This window comes from Apus apus, chromosome 19 (assembly GCF_020740795.1).
Source record: "Apus apus isolate bApuApu2 chromosome 19, bApuApu2.pri.cur, whole genome shotgun sequence".
NCBI classification, from domain to species: Eukaryota; Metazoa; Chordata; class Aves; order Apodiformes; family Apodidae; genus Apus; species Apus apus.
Window position 1 is genome coordinate 7,126,557 of NC_067300.1, and position 17,109 is coordinate 7,143,665.

Here is a 17,109-nt window from a genome sequence, read left to right on the forward strand (position 1 = left end):
ATGTATTATTAGCATTTCCCACTGCCCATTTGTTAATGAAAACTTGCCATCACCCTAACTAACTTCTCAAAAAAAGCCAGGCTTCTTTCCAGTTTGGCTTTAACCAACCCAGAAAGCACAGAATTGGAGCAATTTTCTGAGGCCTGTCTGGCAGGCTGCAGTGCTGCCAGTTCTAAATATACACCAGCTCTCTGAGCTTGAACCTACGCAAGGGAAGCTGGGCTGGAGAGGGAAGCATTTCCCAAGCTGCCAATAGACTAGCAACACATTTAAAAGTCCTCATCAAATTAAGTGCTTAATTACAACTCAGACTTTGAGACTCTGGAAATTAGGGTGATCTTCTGGGAAATTTATTAGCCTCCTGCAACAGAAATTGCAACATACAAGCCAAAAAAAGCACAGAGCTTGGAGAGTGTTAGCCCATCAAATCACCCCTTGTACTACATTCCTTATCCTAATTCCTGGAGAATATGAGGTGAGATCTGCAACTTAATTTCAGATTCCTGAGATGCAGCGAAAGATCAGGATCAACATAACCAGGAGCCTAAACCATGAACAGAAGTCTCATGTAGAAAGCTGAGAAATGTTTGTTGAGAAGAGTTGATGGAAAGCTAGCTGTGCATGGACCTTCTCCCGCCTGACTTGGTGAATGTACTGAACACAGGGCCAGAAAGGACACTGCTTGGAGAAGGGCTCAACATAGCCATTTGCACTGCCACTTAAATTTTGCCAGCAAATCAGCCTTGCCAGCCCACTCTGTTCCTCTAGGTGGCATGCTCTGTGCACACAATATTACCTGCATCTTCCCACAAATGGAGATGCCACCACTACACAGCACTATGTCTTCCACTCTCACTATCTAATGCACTCTCAAACACCTTAAAAAACAGGAACTAACCACCCCCTCACAGGGTATACAGCTCCACTGAAACTGAAGAGCCCACTGAAGCTTATGGAGAAGCAGACATCATCTGACCAGACTAACAAGTTAAACCATACCAGTAAATGAAACAAGGGCAGAAGTTGTGCTCACTTTTCTCACCTCACTACAGACAGCACTTTCCATCACCACCCATCATGAAGTCAGAAGTACAGAATAAATGTTTGCACAATGCTCTAAAAATGTAAAGCTTTAGATAAACACTAACCATTACATATTTTCCTTCTTGTTTAATGAAATTATTGCATCAAGGGAAGCTGAATCTTGTTCTCAAAATAAGAACAACCCATCCTTCCCACTGCTCCCACCCTCATGAGCCATGGCTTGAGAATGGCAAGCGAAGCTCTACTGCTTGGGCAAAATGTGTGTGTATGTTCCTTTCCTGTGCCACAGATACTGCTATTTGCTGGCACATCCCTATACATCTCCAGGACAACCCTGCTGAATCAAAACCTTGTGACACAGGCTCCCAGACAGGATGCACAACAAGCAACGTGAGTGTGTGCGTCAAAAAAAATTTGTAAACTAAGAGAAACAAAGGGCAGTGAGAGGTGACAAAGAAGAAATCGTATCCTGGTACCAAAACCAACAAGGAACAACACAAAATGAAAAGCAACTCAAATGCAGAGCTCAAATGTAGAATGAAGGAAGTGACTGACCTTGGGTTGGAAGTATCTCAAAATCTGAGCTGGGAAACTATGACATTGGGGTCACTGGTCTAACACCTCAGCTCTAGGAGAAGGGGTTTTCCCCTTCAGCCCCTTCTCTCTGCACACTCAGCTTCCAGACAGACCTGCACGGTACTTCTCACTCACTTTTTTTTGGGAGGCCAAGCTCAGCTTTAGCAGAACTGAGCTCAGCAAAGCTCAGTTCTGCTACAGCCACCCCTACCCAGCTAGGGCCCACAGGCACCCAGTGCCTCCTTGGCTGCTCACGCCTTGCACCAATCAGAGCTTTCTGGACCAAAATCGGAATTTCTTACTCCAGAAAAATGTCACCTACAGAAACTCACTGAAATGTCCATTCATTAAAAACAAACTTTCTGGTGGCAAGCTATGGAAATCTATGTATCAGTTGTGACAAAAGTCAGCTCTGTGATTAAAAGCAAAGGCAAACTATACCAAAAAAGTCCCAACTTTGATTTGGAAACTGAGGACAGGGAGAGGACTGCATTCCAAGTGTGTGCCCTGTCTAAGTGGAAACCCTGTCTAAGTAATACTGGTGCTACAATGCTAGAAGTGCTAAAAGCCATGGAGCCAGTTGTGATGTCTACTTACAGAAACTGCTACATGAACTTAACATGGGATAAATCAAATAAAATTGTACCTTGGGGCAAGAGTCTGGGGAGTGTCCAGACAAGCCTTTACAAATATTAACTAGCCTGAAGTTAAATACCTCTCTGTAAACTGTCCTACAGACTTTGATACCTTAAGAACCAGAAAGTTTTTCCATTATAAAATTCCAAGCAACTGAAAATATGAAAGCAGTTATTGATACAGCTTAACCACACTTTGGTGCTGATCATTTAAACTCACACTGCTTCCTACTGATATTAAGGTTTTCATGAGATTTATCATAAGGCTTACTCATAATGAACAGCTGCTCTGGCAACTGCTGGAGTCAGCATGTACTTCCTGCCTTGAAAAAAAGTCATCAATATATCTCAGCCCAGAAAATCATACTCTCTTTAAAACAATTCATGATAGGGCTTAGATATAAACTGGCTACATGCCACGGACACTCCCTTACAACAATGGTTACACCCTCTATACAGCTAAAAATGAAATAGCTGAAAGGGAAGACGTTTTATACAAGTTCCCAGGGTAAAACACATCTGAGAAGCACTGGTCTGGGACTGACATTGTTCTACTAAAAGAATAAATATCTGAGTCCAAATCGTATTTCCTTCACCCCCTCCCCAGACTCGCACAAGAAAATCCATCTGAGCTTTTGCTTTTCCACTTCTGGTGCTCTCTAGCAGAATGAAATTCCAGCATTTTTTAAAACTGTTAAATAAATCAGAAGTGCTGCAGATTATGATTTAGCCTTTTGTTAACATCGCTTGTAGCGCCGGGGAGACTGTTTGCCAGCTAAGGAGAGCTCTGGAACTCCTTCAGTGTTGACTTTACACTGAATACAAATGTTGAGTGATCTCCCTGTACAGTGAGTCCTCAACCAGAGATCTCCTGGCATAGCAATGCTGCTCACAATGCTGCCAGTCAGATGGGGTGTCAAGACAAACATCATTGTATTAATTGCATCTGTTGATTAACCAGCCCAAGAACAGCCTTGTTTCAGTCACAGGCTTTATAAAACAGTACTGAAATGTTACTGTCAGTGTTGAGATGGATGAGTCAACAGATAAAATACAAAAGCATTTGTAAGGAGACTCTCACTGGAGTAATTTGATAAGCTGCACAGCTACACAAAATGATGGTCTTTATTGACATAGCTTGCTTATATAGTCCTTAACTTGGTTTTATGTTTCAGTCTTGTTTTTTGCAAGCTTTCCAGTCAAAGCTAGGCAAACACACAAGTATTGTTACCTCTGCAAAGGCGTAAGATGGGTAAAGACACATAACCAACCTGAAAATAGCTTAAAAAGCCATAGTAGATACTAATCCTTCTCACTTGGAGAGTCTACAATGACTGTCCTCTGTATTTTGGAAGCTTTCCTTGACCTTGTGGAGTGAAAAACTTCCAAACCACCAGGTAAAAATAACCCTGGGGGCTCAGGGGTCAGACCAAGGCAGGCAGCACTGGCTGCACACCACTGGCAAGCCTTGCCTCCCAGTCCTACTTGGCTGAAATGACCTCTGTGATGCCATCTAAGGTCAATAGATTCAGGTTACTGAAAGAATGACCTTTTAAACCTGGTATCTCCCTCATCCAAACCCATCTGCAATTCAGCTTTTAAGGCTGAGATTATTCATTCTAGGGGAATTATCCACTAATCAGGTTTTATCTCCAAACGAGGTCCTCGTGCTTGCAGCTACTCAGGAGCTCAGTCTGGCAGATGTTTTGGTTCCCTCTGCTCTCACTGGAGGCCACAGTAACAAAAAAGTCTCCCACAGGACCAAGCTTTAGAATACATTTGATGACAACTCCATGACAAAAGGCAGTTCTGTGCTAAGAAGACTGGCACCAATTTACCAAGTGGCACTTCATGTAGCCAAGGTAGAGGGGCACAAAGCAAGGCCTCAAGTTAGTGATCACAGGCACAGGGAACCGCTGCGTCTGGTTTTGCTCCACCATGGTTTTTTGAAGTAGAATAAAAACTAAGCAAAACCAGAATTCAAAACAGGAAAAGGAAGAAAGGACTCTAGTATTTCTCCCAAAGTACACATGCACATGGAGAGACCAGCACTGAGTTTTGGCTCTTAAGCACACCTGCTCACTAGCCCGGCTGCTATTCTGTTCAGTATTTGTCACAGTCAAGTGTGAAACTCAAGAGGAACATGTGGTCAAGTGAGTCAATGCCCTGGGTTCTGCAAGTTCTTCTCCCCTACTTATTATAGCTTGTCCTTTTGCTACAGCCCTGCCCCATTCCAGCAAAGCATTTCATACCCACTGCTTGTTTGCTACCGAGTGGTTCATTGCACTCAGTTGCCCATACGATGGACCAGCATGAAATTAATTTACATCTCCATCTCCCAGAGCAGATATCTCTGTTCTGCAGGGGCTTCAAAATAAGACGTGCCTTTCATTTGCATCATACAAAAAAAAGACCCCAAAATCCAGGCAGATAAGTTGCATTTCACCCAGAAGCCCAGGCTAGTAGTTTGCATCAGTAAACACAGCAACTTAATTTGCAATTTTGAGGATTATGCAAAGACAAAACCAAACAAAACTCAACTGGATTTCTCCTGACAAGCAAATTGTTGAACTGGCCAAAAATAATATTTTATCCACTGCAAAAGAGAAATTCTGGAGATTCTTCAGCTGGTATGATTTGGGATAAAGGGCATTTTACAGCTGTACAAGTGAGACTATTTTGGGAAAGAGAGATGCTTTTAATTCCCTCTAGTTCATTTAATAAAATCAAAACATCACAGCTTAAAATAATCCTGACAGGCAAAGCAGGCCAGACCTTCCTATCCAAGACAGTATAACCATGTAATACATCAAAACTATTCTTTACCTCATCCTTGGATAAAATAGCAGGGATGGAGGAAAAGAAACCATTTACACAGAAGAGCAGAAACCTCTCCACCCAGACCCATTTGTTTTACTCCACAAGTATTGACAGATGAGTAATGAAACTCTGCTGCAGACACAGACTCTTCTTCAAGGCAGCATCAGTTAATAAACCACAACCACAGCTGCAAAAATATTAAGGAATTTAACTAAATGACTCCTTCAAGGGCACAGGATTGCAGGAGGAGCCATGTTTTTGTGCTTTGTTACCATCCCAAAGGTTAAGATTATAGTGTGCAGCAACGACACAAACCAGTGCTACTTTTCTGGATGTAAGAGCCTTGAACAACAATTTCATTAAATTTATACTACTGAGCACTAATATTTCTAGCAGGACTTTCTTCTCCATTATGACAGTATTTGAAACTTAGTATACCATGTTGCCAAAGTTTTTAGCTGTGAAGTACTTCATCTGAGAAGGATTAAATGATAAAAACAAATTAAAATAACAGTAATAATGAAACCCACAGCCCATTAGCTCTCTCCACAGGACAACCCATAGCAGTGGTAGCGCTGCCGACAACGGAGTTTTGCATGAGTTACCACCTTTGGATGCCAGGCTCAGATCAGGACCTCGATCAACAGCCACCTTAGCAGCACATCAATTTCAGAATCAGTGATGCTTTCACTTGATGGGGGAATTTTTTTTTTTATATTGCCAGTAGAGATGCAGCAGACTGAATGACCAATGGCTGTAACCTTAGTTGCTAGTATTTATGCCACCTCTAAGTACTTCCAGAACTTGAGAAGTATCAAAACATTAACATAAACAATCAACAACCTTCCAGCATCATTTTTGTGGTTACTAACACTCTTACACACCTTGTTGCCAGAGATTCTCAGGATTTATAAACTCATCTGCCCAGCTGCCAGAAATAATCCCTCAGATGTTTCCTTTGTTTTCCCTTCTCTACCATGTTAACTTCAGCCAGATCCCTCGGACTCTGCAGCTCCCCAGGCTGCCAGCCAAATGGATGCTCAGAGAAGTCCTCCTGTGTCTCACTTGCGGTGTACCTGATGTCTCCAGGGAGCCCTAGAAAAGTATTACAGTGAAATGTACACCTCAGATTTGAGGTCTAATGAACAAGGCTGTAATTCAGGATAAAACCTAAGAGTAAGAGCTGCCAATGCGTATTATAGAATTTATACAAATGCTTTCACCTGAGACAGACAGGAGCAAAACCATCTTTGTTTAAAGACCACCTGGAAATACACACAGACAGTAATCATGGGCTACAAGGGATTATTTGCCTGCCATTTTTACCAGGACACTTTGGCTTTTAACAGCATCCCACTCCTCAATGCCCTTGACTGGCCCCTCTGAGCTGTCCCCAGGAGACACATGCTTATTTCAAAAGGATTTTTCTTTTCATTGGCTTTCCCCATTCCAGGCCAACCAGTTCACAATTCAAGCAGTCTCTGTTCTAGCAGCAAAGAAAAACATTTTTTATCAGTGTTTTTACCTTTCAGCCTGATGCCAAATCATCAGCTGATAGAATGCAACCCCTCACGTCTCCCTGGACTGAGCAGCACAAGGGAAAGCAAAGAAATACAACTTATAAAAGGTCTAGTGTCTGTTTCATCTTTGGGAACTAACAGCAAATGAAGATAAAAATGTTGCAAGCTCACAGACCTGCCACCAGCAGCAGGGTTAACACTAAGTGAACTCTGAAGGCATCCCCTTTGTGTGCCTGGGTTCTTCCATTACTTCTGTCAGCAGTGACAGCAGTGAAAATATACATCAATAGCAAATACTTTAGATTTTGTATACACAGACTTGTATCTATTTCAGGATCAATGCAATTTTGAGCCAGCTTCACAAAATTACTAATTCTGGGCAAGGATATTCTCAAATCTCTCTTTTATTAATTTATCTTACTACTAAGTTCAGAGGCAGAAGCTTAAATGACACAATCAGTTTTTAACTACCACAAGTGTGGTGATGCAAGAAGTTTAATGGTGAAATAGAAGTTGTTTCTAGGCAATAAAGAATTTATATTCATTCATTCTTAAGTCTTTGCTTGTACATGAAGGATGCATCAATTAATCCAGCCAAAGTTAAGCTACAGTACCTCAGCGCAACATTTTCTCATATTTTTTCAAAATACTGTCAGACTTATCTCGTGCCTCTGAAGTTTACAGTGCAAGATAAATATGACACCAGTTCAGACTGAAAAAATACTCATGCAACTGAGTGAGCATAAAATCATAACCTTAGTTAAACCATCAACAGCCAACAGAATCATCTAGGTCTAATTCTGAAGGGAAAAAAAAGGGGGGAAAAAAAAAAAAGCCTTTCAAAACTAGTGGAACTTTGTTCTTCTTCCAGCTCTAGAAATTCAGCTCCCTTGGCATTCCTCTGATCAGGAAGCACCATGTGTGATAGTGATTCTGAAATGACGTGGGTACCAGTTAACACCAGATGGCCAACTGAAGCATGAGACAGCTCCAGTTTCCCTTCTGCCATAACGAAGGCACTATCTGTGGTTTCCTCATACTACTCAGTCTTCTACAGAAAATGTGCAGAAATTTAAATACATTTCTAATATCGATTCCTCTACAATGTGTGACTGAAATTGGTCAACAGGTCCAAGAGTTCCAAGCTCACCTCTGGGCAGACCTGCCCAGTTATGCATCAAGACTTGGTGATTCTTCTTAAAAAGGACACTGTACACCTGAGTATCTCCAAATTTGCCACACTTGAGAGAGCCAGCTCATTGTAAGTAATGTACTTTAATCACCATTCCTAATACCAGTTAGAAAATTTTAGCATTTACTTCCATAGACCTCTGCTGTAAATGACAACAGACCAGACTGACAGAGCAGGGGTCAGAAGTGCCTCTGCTTCCAGTGACAAAGAGCAAACAGCTACTCTCAGAGGAAACAGAAAAATTAAGCTGAAAACAGAGAAACTCCCCACTTCAGTTTCTGTCAGTTATGCTCTCCTAGCTATTGCTCATAAAGATACAAGAATATGACTTTTTTAAAAATGTCATGTGACTTTCCTATGCATCGTGTTTTAGGGTATTGCAAATTTGTCTGACATAGTAGAATTAATTTCAGAGAATTAATTTCAAGCAGTAAGAGTAAACTTAACCCCTTTTTACCATGCCCCAACAAAAATCTGGCATCAGACTTAACATTTGATTTCATGTGACCTTTGCAAGGGTATTTATACAGACAAACCACCTCCTGCACAAACCAGTGCTCTGCATTTTCTCTAAGTCTCTGTAAATGCATAGGTGAGCTCTACCTAAACCTGTTGGTAGAACTCTCTAGTTCCTCAGACTTATTATTCTTGTATATAATCCAGTTTCAAGCTTCTTCTAATTAGAAAACAGAAAACATAAGCTTAAATCTTTAAGATGGTAAAAATATATCCAGATAGGGAGATTTAATTCCTTTGTACATGAAAGCTGCAGCCCAGATCACTCCCAACAATGAAAAGCAAAGTTGCACTGATAAGCAAAAAGTGGATGGGAACTCTCTGCACTTCATCTCCCCATACTCAAATTAATAAGCTTAATATAGTTAGAATACAAAATGAAAGGATAATGTATCACACAAGGAAACAGTGTTTTAAACAGTATCATCCTGCTAACTGAAGTCAACCATCCTCGATTCACAGAGCACTGCTATCTAGAGTTGGTTGGAATGTATGATACAACCAGAACTAAAATATTGATTTCCCTGAGTGCCCTCTATTACATGATGTTTGGTTTGTAGAGGGAACTTTCTAAATATGGAAATAATTCCTGAGGCTATTTTACCACATTTTTAGCAGTATGGACAGGACAGACTGATAGACTGAGAAGCAGAATAAAGCCATCAAAAGGTAGGGGATAAAACAATGTACATGCTGTACGTTGTGAACACACTACTTTTGCTCCCATTGTATCTATTAAATACCACCTGCAAACTACAGGTTAACAGATAGAGAACTACATATTCAGTCTCTTGGTAAAGTACTATCAAGGTTTAATCAACCAAGTTGCAGCACGTCCTTCCTCCAACCTTACCAGCTGTGGGTAACCATTCATTTCAACCTTTATTCATTTTCTCCTTTCTTTCCAGAAGCCTAAAAAGAAAATTCTCATGTATTTATTTTTTTCAAAGCCCAAGATTTTTGTAGATTTGAGGGCTGAAATTAATCATTGTGCTTAGAATATAAATGGGACTGGTTCAGTGAATATGTTAAGGACACTACAAAGGCCAACCCCACATGAAGCCTTTAGAGAGAAAGAATGAGAGGATGAGAGTGCAAGCAAACTTCAACCTTTCTCCCCCAGCAGAATAATGAATCTGCATTTCCTTGGAAGCACTGAGGGCCACGCCAAGATGTTCACTTGAATCACAAAAGGCACAATATTTTTATGACACCAGAAAAGCTCCACACGCAGCAGAAGAGACCATCAGCCAGGTCAAGTAAGATAAGGCAGAACATCCACTTGCTTATTTCAAAGAGCCTTATGCCCATAATTAAGAAATATCTTATTTGGGTACCACCCATGCTAAATTGACCCTCTCAGTGGTACAAAAGGGGAAAAAAAAATGAATTAAATATGAAAAAAAATACCAAGGTTTAGAATTTCCATAGAGCTCTTGTCAATTCTCAGATATTTTAGATTACTTTCCTAAACATGATAAAATAGAAAGCAGGTGTAGGTGAACCAGTCCTCCCAAATACTGTCCATATTATATCTCCCACAACACTAAGCAAGTGAATGCTCTAATACAGGTCATCTCTTTCTTATTACTTGTTTCTAGTCACTTCTTCCCTCCTCTCAACATAAAAACATCATCTTACAAACTCCAGAGAAGATGAGCTATGATAGTGACTAAACACTACACAGATTTCATGTCAACAGAGTGTTTCAAAGCTGAAGAGCTTTAATTGAAATAAACAACACAAATGACAGACCAACAATCCGTTCCATCAGCTTTCCCAGGTTCCTTCACATACTCTGTGGGGGCACCTTTTCTCTCTCACTTGGATGAAATCTGTTCCTCTATCAGCATCAGTGCCACACACCACACAAAGAGACTGGAAATGGATTTCCAGGAGTGGATGCCATGGGTAAGGCACTGTAGCTGCAATTTGTCAGCCTGCAGGAACGTCAATAGCAGCACTGCAGAACATTCCTTTGGCAGCACGTCCCAACCTGCAGGATTCCTGCAGCTTTTCCGGATTGCTAAAATTTATCTTCTGTCTCTTTGCCTTGGAACAGACTCCTTTGAAAGCTGCTGGGAGATTCGTTCTTGTCCACGTTCCCATTTTGTTACCCATCTGCCTTTTCCTGTCTGCTCCACCTGCATGCAACTTAACCCACCAACCATTTCTTCCTCTTCCAACATCCAGGCCTTTCACATCATCTCTCTCCTTTTCTGGTCTTCCCAACCACTCTATCAACATCTCCACTTGTGACATCCCTTTTTCCTTCTTTGGCCTCCTTTCTAAACACCTTGGAGTTCTGGGGTTGGAAATTCAAACTTGCAAAGGTGAATAGATCTAGTTTTTCTCCAACCAGCTCTCCTTTTTCTTCTAATCTCTACTAAAGCACTGAGAACACCACACTGTTCTCTGTTTCCATCCCCTCATCCCATAATGCTCTCCAATAGTCCTCAGCTGCACACCATGAAAGCCAAGCTTTGGTTATTTAGACAAAACTGACGAATAACAAAGCTAATATTCTTGCAATAGCTACATGATTTTCCCATTCCTTCCATACTGCTTCCATGCCAATGGCTGAATCCTCTAGTTTGCCAACACGATAAAGTAAAAAAGACAGATGTAAACACCAAAAGCAGAATTTCCCAAATATTCAGGCCCTCGTAGAAAAACAAATTTCCAGTTGTTTTCAGAGATAAAAGCCTATTCTGCAACAAATTTAAGAAGCTGAAGGATCCCTCTCCATGCACAGGTTTTTCTCCAGATAACGTAAAGTCTCCACAGGGAGAACACAGACTTAAAGGATTCATTTCACTGCTAAGCAACAGTACACAGAGGTCAATAGCTCTGCAAACTGGCAAAAGACCCCAAAACTCCAGGTCTGTAGTTTCAGCAGAAACATGTTGGGATGATTTGCCTTGGAAAAGGGAACAAGTTAAATCCTCCACATGTATCCAAACTATGCAAAATGATGGGTGTGGTAAGGAGCACGAGAGGAAGGCAGCTATTAAATCACCTTAACTGTAGTTCTGACATGTAATTTGTTGTTTTTAACATACTACATAGTTTTTGGAGTTTTATCTGGCACAAAGGCAGGAGATATTCTCTATCATCTTACCTTTGCTGGGGTACAAGGATCTTCCAAACTAGTTGCTATGATAACAATTCCAGCTGTCACCTTTCAGTAGCCCAAATGAGAACTACATAAACATCTCCTGCAACACACATACTGATTAAGTGCTGGCATGAAATCTGATTACCCATCAAATGCCTCTGCCAGGGAAATGCATAACATCTCTCTAGTCTCCCTAAAATAAAGCCTAGAGAGTTAACACTTCACGTTCCTCAACTTGCAGTTAATGTCCTGCAAGCTTTGAAATCAAACACTTCCCTTTCAAAGGATCTGTAAGTCAACATCAAAGCTCATTTTGCCAATTCTATCCACAAAGTTTCAACTTTGGAATAAATAACGGTTAATGTATCTTTTTAAAAAAAAAAAATAAAAAAAATTTAAAAAGAGACCCACAGATTTGCATCAGAATCTTTCTAATACAGCACAGATGCACTTAAGAGTTACTAGAGTTCCCTAGGAATAAATGCCAGGTTTCTTCCACTCATGCAATACAGTGCACCAAGTAAAGCCCTGCCGAGAGTCCGCAGGTCCTGTACAAATAGGAGATGTTGTCTGCAAGTGAAGCAATGGACCTGCATGAGGGATATCTGTGTTGTGATCTTGAGTGACAGCAAACTTCCACTCCTCTCTGTTTGCCAGGAGGTTAGCAAGAGCCAGTAGGAGTTACCACCACACAAAAATCTCACCAACAGATATATTTAGTCACTGCGGTTCAAGGAAAACGACTGCTTGCACTGAAAATAAATTTAGCAATTGTTTCCAGTTTCTGCTTTTTCACTGACTAAGGCACAAACCAGCTGCTTCACATTCCAGTAGACTTCAGCTGTCTTTCTCCACTCGTCCTCTTCCTTCTTAAAACTGCTATGACCATCTCAATCTTGCAGCAGTTATTCCAGAGGCTACATTTCTGAATGCTCCAAACCTGAAGCTGTGCAGCAGAACACCTGTCAAACCTACAATGACTTATAAAACATATCCAAATTCTTGATGCCATTTCATAGGAAACACTTGTGATCATCTGGTACCTGTATTTTGCCTCTACACAAAACTAGACTGAATTGTTGATGTTTTTTAAACAAGTTACACTAAAACACACGTGCACCATCACCACCCAAGCAACACATAGTAGGAAACACAGTAGGTGCTAAAAGCCCAAGTAAGGAATAAATGGGACTGAATCCCCTTTTGAGTTGTGAAGTGTCTTTAGAAGAGTTTAATTTTCAGATTCCAGGATGAGACATTTCACAGAGAAGTTTTACTCTGTTTGAAAACCACCAGTAGAGCAGCACTTACACTGACCAACTGCAAAGCTTCTAACTTGAAAGCCTCCTTCACACTGAAGAACGTGATGCAGTGGAGAAAGAGTTCTGCCTGGCAACTCACCTAAGCATATCTTAGACAAAGAGAAACTGCAGAAAACTGTACAGGTGTAAAAAATATGCAGGATTATTTCCATAAAATGATCCAAGAGATGATGACAGTTTAAAATATATCCTCCCCAAAAGTAACATCCCCAGGAAACTTCACATTCATACAAAAAACATTCCCAGGTGCACAGTTCAGAATTATTAAAATTGATGTAGAGGACTTTGGACAAACTTAAAAGTTCCTATAAAGATGGGAATAATCTGGCCTCATTAATTATTTCTTCTATTTTGCCATTTTCCTTAAGAACAGTTTTCCTGGGATGACTCCTGGATGTTTATATTACCAATACTAAAGGAGATTTCAGAGATGAATTTGCAAGCTGACATGGGACATAAAACCCTGCAAGAAATTACAAGACTAAAAACATCACGTAGAATAAACCTTCAAAGTATGGCACCCATATGTTATTTGGTTTTAATAAAGGACATTCTTGAATGGGTCTGCTTTGTAGAAAGGCTTTTGGTTTGAGGCCTGATGGTGTCTCACTGCTACCTTATTCTCCCTGAATGATGCAGAACTCCTTGGAACATGTAATCCATCAAGTAAATAAATACAGGAATTCATGTATTGCCATGGTAACAGGGAACCCAAGCAGAATCTGTGACTGTCTCCACTCTTTCTTAGCACCCCTACTTTGGATTTTGGATCAAAACCGTTAGACTAACTAGAGTGAGAGCAAATACCTCCTGAAAGCAAAGACAAAAAGTCACAGTCCTACAGTAATGAAAAATCAACACAGGATGCCATTCCTTCCCTCCAAGTCAATGGGATTCTGCTTCCAAAAAGTAGTTGGAAGTTTCCTGGCTGGAGCCTAATGGAACTGGTGGTCTAATGAAAATGAAATACACTGTCTTACTCTACCTTACCAAATGGCTCCCCTTCACTCCAAAGCAGTGCTCTGAATGGCTCTACAGTGACCCTTCTGCTGATTAAACAGTCCAGAGAAGGCTCCAGAGGGAGCCTGCTCTGCTCTCCTTGGTGGACAGGACGGTAGCTCTTATCTCAATTTACTGTTGTTTTTCATTAAGTGCCAACAAGATGCTTCATTTAAGGAAGCAGATGCACATAAGAATCTAACCCCATAAGGTAATATTTCTTTTTCCAGCAGCCTAGCTAGATGAACAAGAGAGTCAAACGGAAGCCCAAGCCAACTCAAAAGTGTGTCAAGACAGCTTGTTATCCAGCAACAGCCTATTTTATTTACAACACAATGGGTTTTGCCTGTATTTCCGTTCCCATAAGAAACAAACACACTCCAATGTACACTAATACACAGACCTTGGACCTCACAGTGTTTGTTTCACAACTCTACATCCTTTGTTCTGCTCCTGTATACATTTTGACAAACATGGTCCCACAGTTACTGTGGTATTATAGACTGTGTTTATTCGGTGACGCTATTAACTGAACTGCTTGTGTCAATCAGAAGTTCAAACATTCAGAAACAGTGATCAAGACTGCACTGCACTGAAACAGCTGGCTTCCAGCCCTCCTTCCCTCCCCTTCCCTATCTCTTCTCCTCCAGTTTGTGGTTGGACTGGATCTAATTCTTTTTTTTTTTCTTTCTTTAATACCCTTCTCAAAGATAGGAAAATACAAGCAGTTGAAAGAGGAGAGTTCCCCAGATTTACAGCTTCTCTTGTTCAGCAAACCATCACTACAACACACGCCCAACTGGGAAGAATGCCTCCACATCAAGGCTTCACCCACTGCACCTTCAAAACTGTTCATTCACACCACTAACCTGGGGATGGATCCTGCATCACGTCCAGAGCTCTCCACTGGGAGTTCAGTGTGTTGCAAAGCCGGGTCTCTAGGGCTGCACAGCGCATGGTTTTTGAGTGGTATTTTTTGGCCTTTCTGTTCTATTGTTTATGGAACCATGTTTGTGTGTGTCTACAGAGTCATCTCCCTGCCTTTGAACTCTTCAGGCTGCTTTGCTGGTGGGGAGTGATATTTACTATTCTCACAGGGTTATTTACTGCACGCGAATAAACAAAACGGGATCACTTACTTATACATCTGTCATTTCTGTCTGCAGCACCATCAGCCTAAATCCCCAGCCAAATTCACCTCTAGCACCAACAAATGGCCATTATTTTAGAGCTGGCCCGAGGTCTAGATACGCTGCTAACACCTTCCTCACCCAGCTACCCACTTCCCAGACAACCAGTTGCAGGGATATACCAGCGAGCACAGCAAGGACACAGCCAGAATCCCAAAGCGAAGCATTGAATTGCAATTCTATGTCAGGGATCGTACATCAGATTAACCTTTGATATTTCTGGAGTAACATTTGTCCCATGATGTGATGCACACTTCTTAGACACTACCAACTTAGCACTAGGAGCTGGAAACATGCCAGGCAGCCAGTCCGCGTATCCCTGGAGGCTGCTCCAGAACCCATCTGACAGGAGAACATCTTCATACACAGTGCAGAGGAGAAGCCGGAACAAAACCAGGATGGAATGATCAAAACCAGAAAGCACTGCTACCAACTCTACTCCTTTGAAACAGGAATCCTTCCTAAACCAGTGGTTGCTGTCCTGGAAAGCCTGTACTTCACACATCCTGACTCAGACTGCTACCCTGTGTTTCCCAGCTGGAAACAGGCTTGCTATTCCTTACAATTAAATATATATATATATAAAAATACAAAACAGCATTGATTTTTCTCTAATTAAATGCAACATAATTAAACTAAATAACTTCACTGCTTGATTTGCCAAACACTAATTGAATCTTGAAGCATACTACTCCCACTACACAGAAAAACAGGGGAATTCAACCATCTAAAGTGACAACTGAGAACCAGACACGACTCCAGCAGCAGAGAGAGACAATATGATCCACGCTCGAGCGTTTTCTTGTGAGAGCAGAAGAGATCTCAGCAGCCTCCTCTGGCTCTAGGCGAGCACCCCAGGCACCGGGGAGAGCTTGGCAAGGAAGAGGAAAAAATGAGCAAGTTCCCCCTGACATTTGCCCACGGACTCATCGTTTTCTGATCTTGCACAAACACACCAGAAAAGGAAAGTTGGAGAAGTTGCAATTAATCATTGCGTGTAGGCCCCAAAAGCATTGCAGTGCCCCGGCTTTGCTGATGTTTTGCTACACGGGAAGGCCGGCAGGGGTGCGGGAAAAGACAATTAAAAACAACAACAAAAAAAGAAAATGAGGAAAATAAAGAGAAGGGAAAAAGGGGGGGCGGGGTGGGGGAGAGGGAAAAAGCGGAGGAGACAAAAAGCCTGACCCACACGGCGCCCGGGCAGCCCAGGAGCAGCCCCCCGGGCGGAGCATCCCCCCGCAGCTCCCCCGGGCCCAGCCCCGGGCCCCGCGCCCTGACAGGAGCCACCGGCGGGCGCGGGGCTCCGCGAGCTGCCGGGGGCCCTGCCCGCCGCCCCCCGCCGCACCGGGCCGCGCCAGGCCCGGGGCCGGCACCTCCGGCGGCCGCGGCGCTGAGGGGAGCGCGGCCGGCCCGGCGGGCTCTCCCGGGGCCTCCGACCCGCTCACCTGCTTTCTCGATCTTGCCGGACATGTCGGAACCGGGCTCGGCGCTCAGGCCCGGCCACGCAGGTAGCGCCGGTTGAGCGGCCGCGGCGCCGGGGTTTGCCAGCCGGGGTTTGCAAGCCGGGGTTTGCCAGCCGGAGCTTGCCAGCCGCCTCCTCCTCCTCCTCCTCCCGCCGGCCGCGCTCCGGGAGCCGGCGCTGCGGCGGCCGCGGCCTGTGGGGCTGGGCAGGCAGCGCCCGCCCCCCGCCCGCTCCGCCGGGCCGCGAGGGGAAGAGGCGGCCCGGGGCTCCCGCCGCGCACGCGACGCCCCGGGACACAGCGCCGCCTGCCGGGCGCGCCGCGGAACTGCAGCCGCGGGCCGGCGGGCGGGGCCGGCGGGCGGGGCCGGGGTCTCCGGGCGGGCCGGGGGTCGGTGCCGTCACGGGCCGGAGGCGCTGCGGGGCCGGCGGCACCGGGGACAGGCGGTGCCCTCCTCCCCGTGCCCGGCAGTGCCCCCCGGGAGCGCTGACACGGAGCAGGCGTCCTCAGGGAAACGCTCCGTGCCCCCGGTGCTGCCCGAGCTCGGCGGTCCCGGGCAGCCTGGAAGGGACGTTCGGCCCCGCAGGGCTGCAGAGAGCGCAGCTGCTCTTCCCAGGCACCCGCCGAGGGGACGGGGGACCCCGGAGGAGGGAGGTTTTCCCCCAAAGCGTGCGCGGGCTGGGAGCAGCACACGCACCCGGCACACCCGGAGCTCGT

The 17,109-nt window shown here is 43.7% G+C and overlaps 1 protein-coding gene across 1 annotated transcript in view; it reads right to left on the bottom strand.

Moving 5' to 3' along the window:
• The window catches only part of RAPGEF1 (Rap guanine nucleotide exchange factor 1), an 87,263-nt gene extending 70,603 nt beyond the window's left edge, over positions 1–16,660 (bottom strand). Inside the window, exon 1 of the mRNA XM_051636625.1 lies at positions 16,378–16,660. Within this exon, the coding sequence (XP_051492585.1) occupies positions 16,378–16,402 (25 nt within the window). The 5' untranslated portion in view covers positions 16,403–16,660. The remainder of the gene's footprint in view (positions 1–16,377) is intronic.
• Between the last annotated feature and the right edge of the window lie 449 nt (positions 16,661–17,109).